Raw genomic sequence first — 21,331 nt, 5'->3', positions numbered from 1 at the left:
TAGGACCCAGCGCATTATTTATCGGCCACTGCGAAGGTCTGATAAGACTTTACCTGCTGAGCAAGTTTTGAGAGCTTAACATCATTTAGCTGTATTTCTGATGACATACAGCTTAAATTAGCTTAGTATATTGATAAAAGCATGATACCGCAACAGTGATTGGTATTGCATTGCAGGATTTTGAACATTAATGCTTCCTTTGAGTTGCAATAGTCACACCAGCCTCTCGCATCGACTGCGTCGGGATCACATATTCTATGTCAAGCTTTCACAAAGAAAATCTACAAGGACACAAAATCAAAACATACTTGGAAATCATCTCAAAATGGGCTTTAATTTTCTAATTTTAATTTTTCAGTTTTCAGACACCAGGTATAATTTAGTATATGTATCTGAATTACCTAAAGTGTTCTCGTAGCATAACGGCTAACGTGCTTGTTTCGTAATTACAGATATGCAGGTTCAAGTCCTCGTTATACCGAATACTTTTATTTTTGTAATAGGCTCCTGTATTCATCCGCATGCCTCTTTTCATGCATTCTTTTGCTAATATATTTCATTGAAATGTTTAATCACAAGCATGTCTACTAGGACACTACTTATAGAAAAGGATGTTATGATTAATTCCAATCACCACCAATCTGCATTTATGACCGTCACCCAGGTGGCAGACTCCCTATCAGTTGTTTACCTAGTCTTCCCGTAAATGATTTCAAAGAAATCTGAAACTATTCCATTCCCAAATCCCTCTTCCTGTGAATGGATATTTACCCCAACTTGTTCTTTACCTTTATCTTCTAACTTTTCAATCACTACAGATCTGTATCTTCATAAAGTTAACATTAGAATGAAATAGATTATCAATAAATGGAAGCATGTAGAACTAAACGAGGTTTCAGAGCTAGTTGCAAATAGAGGATTGTGGAGATACTTAATTCACAAAGGTAGTTGCAAATAGAGCATTGTGGAGATACTTAATTCATTGAAGCCTGCAGATAGAATGCTCAAAGGCAATAAGTCCATCAGGAAGATGTGTGTGTTTACATATATAGAAGCACGTAAAAGAGAGTTAAGAACAACGGCAGGGAACGAAAATGAATTTGAATTTAAATTAGAAAGACAAAGAGAACCTGCATACCGTATAATTCGGAGCGAGCGCCTTGGCCAATCTACTACGAGAATACTTCCTGAAACTGCCTTATATGACAGGTTATAACTGGAGTAAGAAAATGTAAACATTAAAATCTTGAGATTTTAATCCGAATTAGGTATTGATTTTTAAGTTCACAGATTAACCTCACGAAAGCTTGACATAAATTGTTGTCCATAACTTTAAGGCTCCCCTTATTAGGCTTGTTGGTGATCAGCAGATGCAAGCACAGGAAAATAAGACAATCAAAATGAGCTTCATACATCTAACGGTACACAGTACCTCAGTCGAAAGCGAGAAGTTGCTAAAATTCAGTCTAGCCAAACCTGTATATCAGTGTCTAGCTGAGGGTAGCTACCTAGCGCTTATGGGGAGGTGGTAGCACACAAGCCAACGTACCAGCTGATTTACACCCCCAGGTAGTTAACCTCCCCCGTAGCTGCCATCCAGTTTACCAGTAGATGGTTGAACCAGCACTTTGTAGAATAGAACCGGGTGAGTTGGCTGTGTGGCTTGAGTCATATAGTTGTGAGCTTGCTTTCAAGATATGTGAGTTTAAACCTCACTGTCAGTAGCCCTCAAGATTGTTTTCTATGTATTCCTATTTTCACACACAGGCTGTACCTTAGTTATGGCCAAGGTAGCTTCCTCCCCACTCCTAGCTCCGTCCTATCCAATCGTCACCGTAAGGCTTGTGTATGTCAGTGCGACATTTAAAAAAAATGGAAGACTGAGGGAATAATAACATGGCTTCCGATCAGGAAGATCAACACCACTAACCTAATTGTTGTGGTCAGAAACTGAGTGCCAAAATGAATGTAATAAGCATCTATTGCCTGGTCTTCCTGGATATAAATAAGGCATATAACAGTGTGTATAGAAGCAAATGGTGGAAAACCAAGGAGTCTAGAAGCATACTAGAGAAAGAGATATATCAATGTAGTGCTATGAATATGAAAGCACAGAAAAGAGAGAGAACAGACTGGTTGGAACAAAGGAATGCTTTACTCTTGTACCGTTTCCATCGTCCTGATAACGGAAGAAATGATGTCATACGGCGTTGAAATTTGCCATGCACGGTAATGAGATCACAGAGATTATGTAATTGAGCCATACATCTAAAAAGAACGAATGTATTAAGTTAAATAGGCCGTGATTTCAGAATATATATATATATATATATATATATATATATATATATATAACGGACGCATAAAATCAATAAGGCCATGAATGTGACGGCATAGATGTTCATTTGGCGAATCAAGTATGCCTAGGTCACGAAATTAGAGAAAGATATAAAGGATCCATGCGGCCGTGATAAAAAAAGAACAGAAAGTTTTTAAAAATTGTTAAAAAAAGAAGTGAGTGAACAATAAAAAAATTTACGCAAGACTTCGAAGCGAGTTCATCCACGAAGAAAATAGTCCTCGCAGGAAGAAAAAGTGAGATATATAAAAGAGCAGGAGCTAAAGATCCAGCACATTGAAGAATTTTTAAAGTTACACCGATATCTGACCTAATATCGAGGCGGAAAAGCAGAAGAAATTAAATAATATTTGGACAGTAGTCGGAATACAAACTGAAGGTCGTCGCGAAATACCAAAACAAATTAGACTTCTCATATGCTGATTGTCTGAATGAAAAATTAAGAGCTAATTCGATAATTTACTTGTTAAAGTCTGTTACGGGAAATTGACATTGAATTTCTGCTATAATTACCTGATACAAAACTATAATCTAGTTTCTTTGTAGTACATTTTGAAGGCTATGGTCGTGACATTAATTACGATGCTGGAAATGTTTCTTTCACACATGACTAACGGCTACAACATGAGAGGCAAAATCGGAGATGAGGCCGACTTTCCGACGTAGACCGCCCAGCTGTTCCTGCTAGCCCGAGTCTTGAGACTACCGCCTGATGATGACGTAACGGATGTTGGAGACTATCTATGCAGCCCTAAGATGACAACATCGGAGCCTAACCCAGTCATCTAACATCGGCAGTCGCAAGTTAATTTCCAAAGAAGTATTTTATAATCTTAAAATTTGTGTGTCGTAGACGTAGTATATAAATATTTGCAGTAAACATTGGTATGTAGCTTGTTATGAAGTTCTTTGTGATGAAATCTCAATCGATACTATCTTTGTAATGAGGTTATCCTAGTTGATTTATCATTATGGGAGTAGGTATTCTTCGAGTGTATATAATCAATGTCATGATATAGGAATGCTTAAAGATAAACAAGGAGAGATTTCAAATGATGTTTTCAACCATAATGGAAATGAAACGACGTACCCAATGTGATATATTCCAGACGTAACGTTTTAAAGAAGATAATTTCTGAGTTGCTTAAACTTGGTTACTATTACGACGCGACTACATGTGAGTAAATATTAACTTATTTTGTTTATACATGTGTTTCCTTTACAGATTAACGTGATCATGTGTATTACAAATGAAACCTAACCCAGAAATGCACCGCTGTAGTATATTAACGATATGTTAAGATGATTTGCCGCCTAGATGGGAATGATTTATGTTTATGTAGGAAAGTAAGGATTTGAGCGACATGTTCATGTGGTTTTACGTATAATTATTCGTTGAGATATATTTATGGTAATGAATGACGCGGTATTATAATATTTAATATTGGTATATGGAGAGATAAATATACTTATGAATTTTTGGTAGTAAATACGATGTGTTACTAACCAATAATGTTATTTAACGTATGCGGCATGACTTTAAAATAGTAATGCAAGATATATTGGGTTAATGATACATGTATACAATGAAATATGTCGCAGAATTCGTATGTTGGTTACCGTAAATTGTCTTCAGATTAAATTTCCAAAATAAGGAATAAATAAGGGTAAACTTGTTGTCTTCATGGAGAATATGTCAACGTTGTAATGAATGTTATTTGATATTTGGTGTCAAGGATATATTTTAACGGATAAAGCGACTTAATAATTTGAATCTCTACCACAATTAAATAATGTTACTAAATACATTCCTACGAATTTTATGGTACTTGATTGGACATAGGTGCAACCATAAATCATGATAGGTATAATTTTTGATAGAACTACGATAATAACTGATCATTATACGATACCTACATTTAATTTTAGGATGTAATATGATTATTTTTACCAAATGACATGGTCAAACTGACCAATATTTTTCTTTTAATGATCGATATATGTTCGAAATAGCCATTTTTGAGCTAATATATATATTTGGAACTTACTTGCAACTGCTGACGTTACAATTTTGGAAGATATGCCTTTGTTTAGTGACAAAATATGAATTCAATATCAACGAAAATAAGCAATTTAAAAAAAAAACAAGAGCCGAGGGACTCTAATTAAGCATATTTATCATACATTTTTCTAAGGCTTAGGGACTTTGTTTTTTTTTTAATCAATATCAATTTATCTGCTTACCAATTGATTGTCGTTATTAATATGAGATACTTAATTTCAAAGAATATTTGACTACATCCTCATCAAATATGACTGATACCTACGATTTATGTGATTATGAGAATTTTTCTTTGTTTTTATGATGCGGATAACAAGTATTTCGCAAGAGGATTAATTGAATCAGATCGTAGATAGTTTAGGTTTATATTTTTCAACAGAAAGAAGAGAAAGGTGATTGATGTAAATGACTGTTATTATATTTTCTTTTATGATTCTAGAATCATGAATAAAATTGTAGATTTATACAATTTAGAGGTTATTATTGAAAATAGGCTGATATAATTATGGTAGATAAGACGATTTTGAATTAATTAAAAAATATTTTTTTTTTTCTTTCTCGAATGAATGGACATGGACAACTTAACATTGATTCCGACGTATGGATGGTATCGCTGGTAATTTATTAAAAGGAAATGCGGTTTCCCAGTTGACCTCACGTAAAAAATACTATTCACAGATGCATTTTAATTATCCGTGAGAGGTGTCGCGTGGCAATTTAGGAACCATTTTGATGACAAATGTAACATGTGAAATGAAGATTGCGGCGTTGCTTAATTTTTTTTTTTAATGGCGCGGTCACTGATTTATTCATTGATTGATAGAAGCAAGTATAGCTACTGACACTAAGCATCGTTTTCATAAATGCATTGATCCATTCTACTGGTCCGAAGAGATGATAGTCGGAGGAGGGGAAAATAGCCGGAGCACTTGATAGGTCGCCCATGATGGTGCAAGAAAATTATTCCCCGCAGGCTGGTGCACTCTTTCCTGTGATGAATAATATACCTGTAATGATGATACCAGAAATGACTGAGGAAGACAAGATGAGTGCAGATGACATGATGGTATCGAGTAATAAAGCGGAAGAAGTACAAGAGCAGTGGAATTGTATGGGATGAAGTTCAATGTGAAGATAAGGTCATTTATGTCAGCAACAAGGAAGAAAGACCAACAAACAGTCGATATACCACTTGGAAGAGAAGGACTGAAGAAAGTGGAAAATTTCAAGTACTTACAAAGTACCATATTTCTCCGAATCCAAGATGACCCCCATGTTTTCCTTCCAAAAAAATTAAATCAGGCTTAGAAAGAGCTTTGTGAAATCATGTGAATGCCTTTCTCGTGCAGTATGCATTTTTAGACTATCTTATCTTCACGCCAACACCGAACATTGGCTTCAGTTATGCTGTACTTTTTTTGCAGCTACACAATTGTTCTTTATTTCCGCAAGTTTAATATCCATGAACTTAAAATTGGCATCATAATATTGAAGATAACATGTTGAAAATTTGCCAGCAATACCTGTTGCACGTGTCTCTACAATACGAATCCATCAGGAAAATATTCCTCACGATAAAACTGTTACTTTTACTAAGTGTCAGGTACAACCGGCTGCCCACTGGACTCATATCTCGCTTGCGAGCTTCAGCCGACTTCAGAATCTAGTGATGTATGGCATGGAAGTCGAAGGTCAACAAGTTCATTGCGCCAGGATATGACCATTCCACCCTTGCATTTTTCGCGCACATACCACACAATGTTACCTTCGACTTCTCTAAAGTGTTCTTGTTGCAGGCAACTGAATGCATTTTTTGAACAGTATGCATTTTAAGCTATCTTTGTCTTCATGCTAATGCAGAACATGAGCTTTAGTTATGCCGTATTTTCTTGCAGTTGCACAATTATTCTTCATTACTGCATGTTTAATAACCATTAACATAAAATTGGCATCATAATATAGATGAGAACTCATTGAAAATTTGCCAGCAATACCTGTTCCACGTGTCTTTACAATATGACAATCCACCACAAAAATATTCCGGTTGTCTATAAACCTGTTAATTTTACTAAGCGTCAGGTACAGCAGATGCGTTGTAACTCTTCCCCTGAGTAGCCATGGTCTTTAAGAATTTGAAGGCCCGCATGTTTTGATGCCATTCTGCAGATTTGAGAAAGTTTTTGTAGAAGCTAATAGAATGTCATTCGCTCTTCACTATTTCCTGAGAACCAGTGACGTTACACAGAGGCACTGTACACCCGGATGCTGCGGCTGGCAAAGTATAATGAAGACGTGAACATTGATGGTCAACAAGTTTTGTGGTTTGATTTTTTACGAGATTCTGAGAAAGAAACATTGTCTTGGATTTGAAGAAATACAGTATAACAGAGAAATGTTAAAGATCTGTGAAGAGGTAAGACAAAACTTCCATTTCTTCAAAGTGTTAGAAGCCCAATGTGGAGCAAGGATGTACCAGTGATGTATCATACCTGTTATGTTCCAATATGGGTACTGAAAAGATGAAATATAGGCAGAGTACACAGGAGTTATATGAACAGCCAATGAGCAATAAGTTAACATGTAGTAAGTTAACACGTTAAATTGTTAATGGAACACATTTTTTGTTAATTTGAATGTTAAAATGATTGAACAACTTGTCCGGTATTCAAAGCTATCAATGAAATATGAATGAATTAAATGAATACATAGGATATCTGTCTTCCCCAAGTTCAAACAATTACATTCTATGCCTTACATTATCTTACTGTCATGTAATGACATGCATAAAAAAATATTACTACAGGGTCATGGAAAAAGGAAACCCATATTTTTAAAAATTGCTGCTTCAAGTTGGATAGATATGTTGAGGTGATTTTGGTCTCAAGCTGAAGAGGAAAGGGAAGATTTTTTTAAACTGCTGCTAAAAGTCGTCTGACCCTGACTGGGTGATGCAACCCTCGCGATGAATAGCGCGCCTGCATGTGTGCAGTGTAGCCAGGCCAGAACAATGTGGATCACCTATCAGAAAGCTCAGTGTGAGCTGTTTTCTCTCATAAACTACAAATGAACAAGAAACAAGTGTGTGTTATTTTCATGCAAGTAGGGCACCACCGTATTTCAATGCAGATGTATGCAATGCCCCAAATGCTCAGTTTCCAAACAGTTGGCAGTGGCGAGCATATTCCCTGGCAACTTCAAGCCTCAATCTCACTCCAATGGATCTTCTTCTTCTTCTTCTTCTTCTTCTTCTTCTTCTTCTTCTTCTTCTGGGGGATAGATTAAGAACATTGTTTATGGTATGAATATATGTAAGTGCATCTCAGACCAAGGATCATAGTTGCCATCGCAACTGTCATGCCAGACATGCCCCAGCATACCCTCCCATCTTTCCTCTAACTGCCAGTGATTTTTAAAATATGGGTGTTCTTTTTCAATGAACCTATATTTAAGTCCTGAGATATCATCCATAACAATATTACTTTTACAGCCAACACAAACTTTCAAGAATCTGAAATGCAAACAAACCTTTTCTCTTTCATTTGGCGCTGAAGCTTGGCGTACGTAGTTAGGACGGGAAGACATAATGAGAGGTGTTCTATAGCAGATGCGATGTTGCTTTCCACTTTACGAGCCTGAACCAGCTCCTCTCCCTTCATGACCACAGTGTTCACCGAGGTCTGCAGGTCTGCATCAAGCTGTACAATCTCGCCCTGAAACATGCCATTTTACTAACTAGAACTTGCACTATTTGATGTAGTCTGGCCAGTTAGAGTACAGCATATACTGTAGAAGGGGAAGTGTAAGCTCTTCTCCATTCATCATAAGCCGACCGAACAGCACAACCGCCTGAGCCAGCAGCGGATGAGACGTGCCATTAGTGGGCGTTACTGTTCTGTCGCGTTATGGAAATATATGTTGCTCTCCACTGTCACTGTTTATATTATTGATGTATCAATTAGTGAATAGTGCAAGTTGTGTTGTCTTAAGAACAGTAGTTTATATCACTATTGTGCTTGAAGACAACATGTCCACATGTTCTGTACCCAGCTCTAGATCTAGATATGACCAATCGTCTTCAGGTAGACATTTCTTCGAATGCCCTAAAGAGAGTAGTGTTTTTGTGAAAAGGGAAAAGACAGAAAACTGACTCAATCATTTTATGCGTGATATTCATTTTTGCAATGACTTCATAATAAAAGTGGACTCATTTATGGTATACCTTTGCTGGCGAGATATAGTGTTCACAGTGCACTATGTCTTCTGGTATGGGCTAGAATAAATTTGTTACTTTCATTGTCCTGTCTCAGTCTCATCCTTGGCTTTTACAATATGAAGGTAACTGAGGTATGAGCGATGCTAGTAATACCATTCCTTATGCATCCAATCCCTGTTATGAATGGTGTGAAAATATCACTCATAGGGTTGATTGGTGCATGCATTTCAGTGGGCTTGGCTGACATATGTAATAGCAACTTCTGGCTCAACGAGGAAAGCAACGGGAAACTACCTCACTCCTCATTTCCCTTGTATGCCTCTTCAGTGACGCATAGGCGATCTATGACAGCTGTTGGCGGAACTGTGGAGGATCAAATCAGCCTTCGGGCTGAATACCCAACATACATTTATGGTGAGTGGGGAAGAGTAGAGATACTAAGACAGTGGTGCTAATTAAAACCAGAAGCATTCTCCCCACATATTTCCTAATCTGCCCAAATATCTCTCTATGACAGTTAAGAAATGACTCTCCCATGAAGAGACAATCTACACAAGATGTCTATTAAAAGCCCTAATCAGAACATAAATGTCAGTGATCAGAACATATGCTTAGCAACTGAAGATGGCCTTGATGTTGCAAATGTTAGGAAAACAATAGCTTCATTAAAGAGGAGATTGAAGAATCTGAAAAGTAATTTCATTAGAACATATAATAAACTAAATGTCACTACAGGTAAAATACATTTGCTTGAAAAAAAGAATAAGTTTCAGAATTAAAATCAAAGAGCTGTTTCACACTATCACAGATGTTTTCATGTATTTTAAAAAATGTGTAACGAGAAACTTCTAATTACGCTCTCAGAATCAAAAGACTCTTACAGACACTTCAAGTGCGCCTGCGCTATGGGTTGAGTGTATTTTTTATTTCTACATTGGTTGCTCCCCCTCCTGTTCCCTCCCCTTCCCTTCTCAATCGTAGTCTTGGTGGCTGGTTGTATCCAGCGTTTGACCCTCATTATTTATTTGTCACTCTCTAGAGCATCTACTTGGGGGTTCCTTTTGAACCCGAGGCTTCTGAGCTGCGAACATCGGAGCGTAAGTCGTGAGTGAATGTTGCATGGGTGTATATTGAATGAAAGGTTAATGCTTGTGGCCGCGAATGGGTGTGTAATTGGATTAGTGTTGTGCTTCTGTGTGTGCTGTGCTGTGCGGATGTGCCAGGTTCGTTGTCCAGGGGCCTATAGCCAATTGAAGGCCGTTTCTTTTTGTAGTATGTATTTTTCAAATGTTATATTCTAGTACTACTTGTGTTTCTGTTATATTACCTGTGGGTAAAATATATTATGTTCTCAGTTGTATATATGAAGCCAATAGGAGTTTATTGGATTACTTTGAAAAGGTTCTTCAGTTATGGTATTGTAAATATGTTGTTACCATTGAATAAAAGATGGATGAATTTACAGATGGAAAGCTCCCTAACCTCGGTCCACCTAGCTTCCTCTCTGGGCATGTTCCTGTTTCCCTAGGCCCTAACGCTCCTTCTCAGGTGGTAGCCGAGCGTGGTTTCCATCAGTAAATTCAATCTTGTCTATTATTCTTTCATATTTAAAGGAGCAAATATGACGGATACTAGTAAAGATGCACAAGGGTCAATGGGACCCGTTAATGAAGATAAGATACGAGAATGTTTCGGTTTCGAATTGCTATGAACCGAGGAGCTGGGATATGAACCGAGTATTAGGGGCGTATCTCCTGCCGGCACATTGGACGATAATATTAGATTACTTCGTTCCTCATTACGTAACCGTGTTAGTTTATCGAGCTGTCAACCTTCCATTGTTCTTGAGAATGCGTTTCTCTGTCTCAAATAGAGTCCACGTTGGAAGTTTAGTCAAGGTGAAAGTGATGTCACACGAAAGCGGATTCGTCGTATTAAAGCTCGCCTGCTTCATTACAGGAACCATGTGTCTGATCTTCAGGTATTATTTGGTGATAGTATGGGCAATGATGTGAAAACCTTATTAGTAGAGCCCGGATTTCCATGCACTATCAAATCTCAAAAAAATGTATGTATTCATGCACTATCATTTGGCAAAACATGTGCAATAAACTGGAAAATATGCACCATCAAAATTCAATTCCTTTTGAAACATTGTACAGAAACTACCCTAATTTTTCTGAATTGTCTTGATTTAAGCCCATCCGTTTATCTGTCAGCACATTCTTAAGCACAGAAAATGATCTTTTTCCATCACAGGAAGTGATAGATGCATACTTCAATGAAGACATTTGAACAAAATTAGGTCAAATTTTATATTTTGCATTTTCACCACAATACGTCTTCTATAAGCTTGACGAATTCAAAATCACAATTTGAACTAATTAATTTGTTCAACTTATCTCTAGCTGCGGCAGCTACTTCTCCGTGCGATGATTGCAGACACATTTGAATGTCCTCAGTAACTGGTAACGATTGCCTGCTGCGATATCAAAGACATGTGACGAGCGAGAGTTCCGGGTAGGACATTCCAGGATAACGGTAGAGGGCTCAATGAAAAACCAGAGTTTGTAAGCTGCTATCCCAGTAACACGGCGCCACAGAAGTGCGATACAAGTTTTCTTTTGTTTGTCTAACAGACGAAAAATGAGCCAACAATGATTAATGCACAATTTACAGTTCAATTTATAGCAATGTACAACTGTAAAACTGGGACACCTTTATTTCTAAGAATTAGATATCGACGTGGGGACTTCCGAATTACGTCATTATTTACTCAAGCAACAGATAAGAAAGTATTTGGTTAATTGGATTATAGGACTTGTACCGTATGTATGCTACTAACTTTGATTGCCACATAGGATGCCAGGAATGCATTCTCTCCATCTCTCAGTAATAGACATACTATATAGCCTATAACGTGGAAAAATTGTCCCAAATTCTGCACACTAACATTCAGAAATGGCACTATCATGCATGTTAACAATTTATATGCATCAAAATCAGAATAAAAGTCATATTATGTAATATTAAACATCCAAATATTCGTTATTTAATCCAAAATCTTCCAAATATGCATTATGCATAAATTTTCTCCTAAAATGGGCAAAACATGCAAACATGCACAGACAAAGGACGGTTATTTGGAATTGTTAAGTCGTAAAACGAATATCTGCAAAGTTTGAGAAGTGTAGCTAGGTTATTGAAAAACATGCATTTGCATGGAAATCCGGGCTCTACTTATTAGTTTTGTGGTTGAATAAAATTGAGTCTCTTTTGAGGATGGAAGATAGCTTGTTTTCTGTCTCCATTGAAAATTAGCCTGCTGAAGTTGCTGAACTTACTGAAAAGGGAATTTCGCAACCACCGCCTGGTCACCCAATTTCATCCAGCGATGATTCATGTGCGACAGAGAATTTTTTTTACATAAAATAAATTTCATCGTAAAGTCCGTATTGTCGTACTTATACTTTAAGGTTAAGTCAATATTCCACCTTTACAATACCATAAGTTTATTGTTTATTTATTTAAACAACATTATTAAATAATACGGGACATGTTTCGTCTAACTTGTAGACATCATCAGCCGTAAGATATTCAAGAAAAAGCTTGTTCTGTCCTTGTCCTTTTTAAAACTTGTTCTGTCCTTGTCCTTTTTAAAACTTTTTCTTGAATATCTTACGGCTGATGATGTCTACAAGTTAGGCGAAACATGTCCCGTATTATTTAATAATGTTGTTTAAATAAATACACAACAAACTTATGGTATTGTAAAGGTGGAATATTGACTTAACCTTAAAGTAGAGAATATTTCTTCAGTCGTTAATTTCACAAAGCTACCACATCCGCTGCAATTACTTACTAAAGGGATGAAGTCTTATTCTATAGACTCTATCGAACAAGTTATTTAGTTCTTGCGCACTCTAATTGAATTTCTCGAGCACAGTGCTGTATAAGGTGTCAAAGATGTTCTGATTTTTCAAATCATTTACCCGCATGCTTCTGGAAACTTAGCCAGTCGCATAGCTGTGGCTATATCTGAACGTGATTCTCTTGGGGATTTTTTTTTTTTTTTGCTAGTTGCTTTACGTCGCACCGACACAGATAGGTCTTACGGCGACGATGGGACAGGGAAGGGCTGGAAGTGGGAAGGAAGCGGCCGTGGCCTTAATTAAGGTACAGCCCCAGCATTTGCCTGGTGTGAAAATGGGAAACCACGGAAAACCATTTTCAGGGCTGCCGACAGTGGGGTTCGAACCTACTATCTCCCGAATACTGGATACTGGCCGCACTTAAGCGACTGCAGCTATCGAGCTCGGTCTCTTGGGGATTTCCATGCAAAACTGTTACATGAATGTATTCCTACCAGAGCACTACCATCTCTAGTGCAGCAACATTTATTTAGAGTACAACGAAGTAATGAATCATTCTCAGAGTATGTTAGGGACATTAAAATGTTTTCAAGAGTTTTCCGTTTGAAATATTGGGAAGGGGAGATTGTGAATTCTATTGTTGAAGGTCTGACACCCGAGTATAGGTCTTACTTGTCATTTTCATCAAGGCCTTATTCTTTCCTCGAGCTAGAAAACGCTTGTGTTGCTGCAGAAGGAGTGAAGTATGCGGACTCACTCCGTAATATCGATAGACTGTCATCTAGTAGCGCTTCTGTCCCTGTTTCGCCTTCTGCAGATAAAACACGACGTTGTTTTCTGTGTAAATCGGCCGATCATCTACGACATGCTTGTCCTTGGCGGCAGTTTTCTAAACCTAGCAGTAATAACTCTGGTTCTCAGCCCGTAGAACGTGTTACGAGTGTGGGTCTAACACACATGTACGTCCTAATTGTCCTGTACTTCAGCGAAATCGTACCCAATCATCTAGAGGTGATCGCGGCAACAGGAGTTGACTAGAAAAGCTATCTTGTAACACAGTGGCAGAAGGAGTGCCGGACGCACTTAACGGTCATCCGCCGATGTTCATTCCTGAAACTGAAGTTTGTTCTGATCTTCCAAGTTTGTTTGAAAGCCATTTGTTTGGGTCTCGTAGTAATTTGCGAGACTGGACTCGAGTAAAGGCCATTCATCGACCTCAACTGCCCTATTTGAATGTTAAACTAAACAAGGTACCCATGTCTGCCCTAGTTGATTCGGGGAGCGTAGCGTCCTTAATTGATAAAGAATTTTATGAACTGTTAAAGAGCTTCAATAAGTTTAATAGACTAGAACCTGTGTCTTCTATGTATGTGATGGTGAATGGCAGTAAGCTAGGTATTCTTAGCAGATTTAGAGTTTCTGTAAGAATAGCTTCCTTTTCTTGGAAATTCAGCTTTGTGGTTGTCAACGAGTTATCCTGTGCAGTAATACTGGGAGCCGATTTCACTGCACATTCTGGGCTCATTCTTACTTTGTCTGCAGGATCTATTCATTTTCAATTTCAGCCCAAGATACTGATCCCTGTGTTTCATCACCATCCTTTGAATGGAAAGGTCAAGTCAAATGAGACTATGTTGTCTGTTGATGTTGCACTACCTGATGTGTCTCATATGAAGTCTGAGCAAGCAAAGTGTATTCAAGAGTTTGTGTAAGGAATTTTCCAATGTCCTTACGGATGAACTTAGGCTAACAAACATCCTCGAGTACAAGATCTAGCTTACCAATGAAAGTCCTCAAGGAGCAAATCCAAGCTATGTTAGATCAAGGTATCATTCGGAGGTCTACATCTGCCTACTCGTCACCGGTATTTCTGGTTCCTAAGCCACAAGGTGGATTTCTGCCCGTTATTGACTATAGGGTACTGAACAGGAATATTGCTATTAAATCTGTCCCATTGCCTGATTTAGAATCGTGTTTTGCTTGGTTCAGTAAGGCTAGTGTCTTCACTTCCTTAGTTCTGAATCAGGCATATTTTCAAATTCCCCTGGCAGAGGAATCTAAGCATTTAACAGCTTTTGCTACAGACTGGAACCTTTTCGAATTCGAGAGAATTCCTATCATATTAGCCACGGGTGCTTCTGTTTTAACTCGTTTGTTAGACACAGTTCTTTCTGACATCAAATTCAAGTTCCTCATCAATTATTTAGATGATCTGATTATATTCAGTGAGGATTTTGATCAACATGTCCATCACCTTTAGGAAGTTTTTAGCAGTCTTCAGAAGGCAGGTTTAACTGTCAAACCTACCAAGGTCTCATTCGCCGGACCACATATTTCGTTCTTGGGACATATTGTATCATCTAGTGGAGTTAGTATTGATCCTGATCGTACCAAATCTATAAGCGAGTTCCCTCCGCCTCGTAACGTCAAAGCTGTTACCCGTTTCATTGGCACGTGTAATTTCTTTAGGAAGTTCGTGCCCAATTTTGCTCAGAGGGCTATTCCATTGAACTATCTTCGGAAGAAAGGAGTGAAGTTTGTTCGGGGATTGGAACAGCAAGTTGCTTTTGAGGATTTAAAATCTACTATTGCTAACCCTCCTGTCTTAACTATCCCAGATTTCTCCAAGCGATTTATTGTTCAGACAGATGCTTCTGGGAGCACTATTGCTGGGGTTCTTCTCCAAGACACTGAGCTAGAGCACTGTCCGGTTGCTTAAGCGTCCAGAACGTTAACCTCTGCGGAAGTAAAATTCTCTGTGTACAAGCTCGAATCGCTTGCTGTCTTGTTCGCTTTGGAAAAATTCCATTTTTACATTGAGCACTCTGAGTTGGACCTTGAGACCGACAATCAGGCTCTCTTTTGGGTTTTACGGAAGCCTCGTTCAACTGGTAGACTCGCTCGCTGGGCCGTCTGTATTCCCGCTTTTAAGTTCTCTGTGAAGCATATTAAGGGCTCAGAGAATGTTGTTGCCGACGCGTTGAGTCGTATGTTTTACCCTGGTACTGATCTGGTAGAAGAAGAAAAGGTTAGGATAGCTAATTCTGTTCTTCTAGAAATTTCCGAATTGTTTCAGGGATTGCGTGAGCATCAAGGAAAAGATGAAACTCTCGCTGGCATTATCCGGAGAATTTCTGAGGTAGAGGAAGTCAAGCCATACATCATCAAGGATGGTGTGCTGCTTTGTGTTTCTCGTAATGATCGTAAGCTGAAAGTCGTTCTTCCTTCTGCCATGGTCCCTATGATTTTCAAATATTTCCACGTTTCCCCTTTAGGTGGTCATCTTGGGATCTTCAAAACTCGAGCAAAGATTAGAAATCCTTTTATATGGAAGGGTATGGATGGAGATATTCGTAAGTACATTCGATCTTGTACTGCCTGTTCCTTAAATAAGCCAGCTCAGAATACCCGATTAGATTTCCTTGCCTCTGAACAAGCTAATAGCCCTATGGAGAAGCTGTTTATAGACCATTTAGGATCTTTTCCGCATTCCCGGTCTGGCCGTAGATATGTACTAGTTTGGGTTGATGCATTTTCCCGTTTCGTTTGGTTATTTCCCATGCGTAATGCCACGACCAACAGTACTGTCTTATGTTTGAAACTGATTTTTGGAACGTTTGGTCCTTGCCAGTATCTGGTGTCGGACAATGCTTCAGTGTTCACTTCTCATGCATTTAAGAAGTTCTGAATTGGGTTAGGGATAACCCATATTACTACTACTCCCTACTACCCAAATCCTTCATTTGCGGAACGTTTTAACCACAACTTGAGATCAGCTTTGATTGCCTATCACTCAAATGATCACACTCGTTGGGACTCTAATTTGGAATGGTTGTCTTTGGTTTTCAACTCAGCTAAGCATGAATCGCATGGGCAAACTCCTATCAAAATCATGTTTGCGTTCTCTCCTAATTCTCCATTAACCAATCTCTGGTCAATTAATGATCTTTTGCTGGAGGTTATTGAACCCTCCTCCATCCATGAGACTTGGACTAGAGCCCGTTGTAATCTCCTTGCTTCTCACTCTCGTGTGGAGGGTTATTATAATAAGGGTCACAAAGATGGTAATTTCAAGGTTGGAGATTCTGTCTTCATTAGGAATTATCCTGTGAGTTCAAAGGCCAATCATCAGGCTGCTAAGCTAGCTCCCCGATATCGAGGTCCGTAGGAAATTATGAAGTATTTGATGCCCGTCACTCTTTTGTTCGGGGTAATTCAAACAGTATATTGACCCGTGTACATCTTTCTCTGCTAAAGGCCACTTAATGCTTTATTTAGAGAATGTCTTGGTAATGCTGTTCTCGCCAAGTTTCGGTAATATACTATTAGTCTCTGGGTAACGACTAAAGTTATGAGGTGTTCATCCTTTTATTTATTTATTTACATAGTTTACGCCCACATTGGAGCACTTAAATCAAATCCAAATACATTTACGTTAACAAAGAATTAACTGAAGTTTTAGCTTGCATCATCTTCTTCCTTTCCCAAAACCTCTTCATTCTGGCTGACCTGGCTGCCCTTTCTTCATCAGATATGACAAGTTGTTTGTGTTGTACAGTTTTTAATGACAATCTTATTTGTTTGTTCTTGAGAATCCTTTTTTCTTTTCTATTTTCAATTTGCTTCATTTTAATAATCAGCTCTTCTAAATCATTCTGAACTTCTTTAAACCAATTATTTTTTGTTTTACTTTTCCAAAAGTAATTAAATAGTTGTTTTATTATCCTATTATCATTTAATCTAGAAAGATGACAGAAAAAGGCAATTCTTCTTTTTTCTCATCGTATCTATTATAGATTCACTTTCCCTACAAACCACTGCATTAGGCAATAATCTCCATTGTCCATCAACCTGATGTTTTTTATTAATGATTGTTCTGAGTATCCTTCGGTCAACCTTTTGCAGTGTATCAGTTGTTGCTTTGGTGTTCAATTTAAATAGTGTTTCACAAGCATAAGTCGCTTCAGGTTTAATGATGGAACAGTAATGTTGAAGTTTAGCATTTATTTTCCTGTACGTTGGCCATGTAATTCGTTGTGCTTTTTTTAACTTAAATGTTCTGCTTTCTATTGATGATTTTTCATTGGTGTTCCAAGTTATAATTTCACCAAGATATTTAAACTTATTCACAATTTTCATTTGGTTGGTATTGGCTAAGGTAATGGTTGGTGCTGTAACAGGGAAGGTTGGCATTATTTCTGTTTTTTCATATGAAATTTGCAATCCAACTTTTCTTGCTATGTTATCAAGTTCTTCTATTTGCAATTTAGCTTCTTCCATATCATTAGCAAGTAGTGCAAGATCATCAGCGAATGCTAAACAATTAAGTCTTATTTTTCTGCCAATCTTGGTGTTAGGTTGACACATCTTATTCCAGTCCCGCATGATTTTTTCCAACACACAATTAAACAATAATGGTGAGAGTCCATCTCCCTGCCGAAGTCCAGTATTAATGTCAAATGGCTTTGAGAGTTCATTTCTGCCTTTTAATATTGTAACTAATTCAGAAGCTGATGACTGAGATAATAAATGTAAATAGTAATTTTGTAACTTATTCAGAAGCTGATGACTGAGATAGAAAATATTTGGACCGCTCACTGTATGTCAGGTCAATAATCGGCTATGTATTATTCTATTTCCCTAAATTTATGCCTGGAGCTATGATCTGTCAGGTCACATTTAGGATATTGTAAAGGTTATTTCCAGGTTACTTACTATTTTAAGTTCTGTATATACATACTGTATATATATATAGATATGTATCACCACCACCATCACCATCATCATCATCATCATCATCATCATCATAAGTCGTGTAACTCATTGCTGAGCGTCGAGACCCCATTTGACTTAACACAATATTCTGGATTAAGCGGTGCCAACTTTGATGATGTTCAGCTTCTCTTAAAGCCTGCTAAAGAGTCAGACCGGTGGAACGCAGAACTTGATCAATTCACCTACTCGATGTCCTTCCTCGTGGTCTTCTGCCGAAAACTTTACCTTCCATGATACATTTCTCCAGATTTTCACCATCACGTCTTACAATGTGTCTGAAGAATTGGACGATTCTCTCTATGACGCGAGAGGAGAGACGTTCGGGGATATTCAGTTCTTGAATAATAGATGCATTAGTAGTTCTTTCCGTCCAAGGTACACGGAGCATCCTTCTCCAACACCACATCTGAAAGGCGTTGATACGGTATTTATCTCTTGCCTTGAGGGTCAGGTCTCGGAACCATAAAGGAAGACAGAACACAAGAGAATCAACTAGTCTAATCTTCGTACTGTTTGTAATTGCTCTGCTCCGCCATATTTTTGTGAGTTTGCTCATGGCAACACGCCTTAAGGTGATTCGTTTCCTAATCTCTTTGTCAGAATTTCCAGTATCACAGATGGTCGACCCAAGGTATATAAAGTCATTTACCATTTCCAGTTCCCTTAATCGACCTGTCAGCTGGATCTGTGCCGCTCTGTCAATTATTAGTTTGGACTTGCTCACGTTGATCTCTAGCCCATATTCTAAACTTGCATCTTTTACCCTTGCTAGTAATTCTGCAAGTTCATCTTCACTGCTGACAAGGAGAGTGGTGTCATCAGCAAAGCACAGATGACTGATTTTTCGTCCACCAATTGATATGCCTCCAGTCTAGTCATCGAAGGCTTTCTTCATCACATATTCAGCATAAATGTTATATAGAACAGGTGGTGATATGCAGCCCTGTCGGACACCCTGCGAAATACTGAAAAATTATTCTGTTTGACATGTCAATTCTTTGTTTTGAGGCCTCATATTAAATTAAGTATGTCTGTGTGTGTGTGTGATGTTCTGTTGTTCACTAGTTTACTACGTTTGAGAAGTATTCTTTGTTCTCCAATCCTTTTACCTCATTTTGGTGCCACCTTTTTGCTGTGTTTGATTTATGTCACAGGAACTCCTCCGGGAGCAAGTGTGGTGTTAACAAGACTTTGGAGAATCCTGAAATCCGATCCTAATGGTTCGAGATGGCCAGTCGATCCACTAGGAGAAGTTTTCAGCCTCCCTCTTTGGTGCTTGGTGTTGTGCTAAGTGATGTTGGGACATCATTCTATTCCTGTAACCCGCTGCCTTATCGACGATATGCTGTGTGGTGTCCTGAGACACCGCTTGTCACCTCTGCGATCTAGTCAGCTGTCCAGCTGTTGGAGACTTTAGTCTCCTCTGTGCAGAGTGTGCTGCCCGCTCTGTTTACCTTCTATGAACTCCTATCGACAATCAGCACACTTGGGGCAGTGTGTGCGTCGCGTGCTGGAAAAACTGGTTGGGAACTGACTTCATCTACTCTCCCCCAGAAGCCTCGCTACGTGTATATCGACAGCTACTGTGTGCAGTGTTTTCTTTAATATTCACTGCCACGTCTATGTGTATATTGCATCCCCAATGGACTAATAAAACTGAAGTGAGTTGTATGGGCTTGGCCCGGTTTCAGGCGGAGAGGATATCACAGATGTTTTCATGTATTTAAAAAAATGTGTAACGAAGAACTTCTAATTATGCTCTCAGACTCAAAAGACTCTTACAGACATTTCAAGTGCGCCTGCGGTATGAGTTGAGTGTATTTTCTGTTTCTACATTGGTTGCTCCCCCTCCTGTTCCTTCCCCTTCCCTTCTCAATCATAGTCTTGGTGGCTGGTTGTATCCAGCGTTTGATCCTCATTATTTATTTGTCACTCTCTAGAGCAGGGATGGCAAACCTATGCCACGCGTGTCACTAGGTGACACGGGAACACGATTTCGGTGGCACACCACATGAACATAAATGTTTTTATGTACGTCTTGTAATATAGATTATACATATCTCGTGTATCGTATAGTCATAGTGTTTCAGGTTTAATAAATAAATACCAAAAATCTAAATTATAGTTCCATTCGGACGTGCATTATGGCAAGACGGAAACACTGATAGGTCCGGAAATCAAGTGAGATAAAATGTCAGATGCGGTCGGCGATCCATTCGTTCACCCACATCAGTCAATTAGTGAAGTTCGACGTTTGTGTGGTTGCCATCAGCGCGTAATTTTTCTTAGTGTGTAACTTTACTGTTTTTAATTTTGTAAGACGAATAGTTGCCAAGAGATTATCCCAATTTCGAGATTTGGAGAAACTATCGCACTTAATTTCAAACCCTCATATTGCACAAATGAGCGACATTAAGGTCATTTTTTTTGAGTGGTTAGAAATGGAGTTGACTGAATTTTAAGAAAGCAGTACATGGGTGAACAAATTCGTACAACTTGGTGAAGCATTGGTGAAAATCGAGTGTGCTGTTTATGGTTAATATTCTCTCCAGAACAATAGAGTAAAATAATATATTATTATTGGTCCACCTTATCAATACAAAATGAAAATTACATAGGGACTAGTTTCGACCTAGTAATAGGTCATCATCAGCCTGAAGTAAGTCAAAGATCGAAGAAAACATAAACAATGTAAACACAAGTACAGTCTCTTTAAAGGTACATACCAAGTGGGAAGTTGAGTAGAGATATATTAAAAATAATAACTCATCCAAATTGACGAAGCACTGAGCGGAATTTATGTAAAGTTCGGTGCGCCGTATATTATAAAAGACCACTGTGCACTAAATGATGCAATAAAGAAGAATAGTAGGTTGAATGCTGGCTTCTTCTTAGCTGTTGTATAATCGAAGAAGATTACGTCGTGTTTTATAAGGTATTGATAGACGTCAAAATACATGGATGTTGGAAGGCTCTTCAACTTCCCACTTGGTATGTACCTTTAAAGAGACTGCACTTGTGTTTACATTGTTTATGTTTTCTTCGATCTT

General features: G+C 38.2%; 1 protein-coding gene across 6 annotated transcripts in view; it reads right to left on the bottom strand.

Annotated features, from left to right (window-relative positions):
- The window catches only part of Sec15 (exocyst complex component Sec15), a 233,595-nt gene that overhangs the window by 169,811 nt on the left and 42,453 nt on the right, over positions 1–21,331 (bottom strand). For all 6 annotated transcript variants that reach the window (XM_067147038.2, XM_067147037.2, XM_067147041.2 and 3 more), the window contains exon 3: positions 7,947–8,131. In XM_067147038.2, coding sequence (XP_067003139.1) covers positions 7,947–8,131 — 185 coding nt within the window. The remainder of the gene's footprint in view (positions 1–7,946; positions 8,132–21,331) is intronic.

Source organism: Anabrus simplex, chromosome 5 (genome assembly GCF_040414725.1).
Source record: "Anabrus simplex isolate iqAnaSimp1 chromosome 5, ASM4041472v1, whole genome shotgun sequence".
NCBI lineage: Eukaryota > Metazoa > Arthropoda > Insecta > Orthoptera > Tettigoniidae > Anabrus > Anabrus simplex.
Note: the sequence above shows the minus strand (reverse complement) of the source record. Positions and strands in the feature narration are given on the sequence as shown.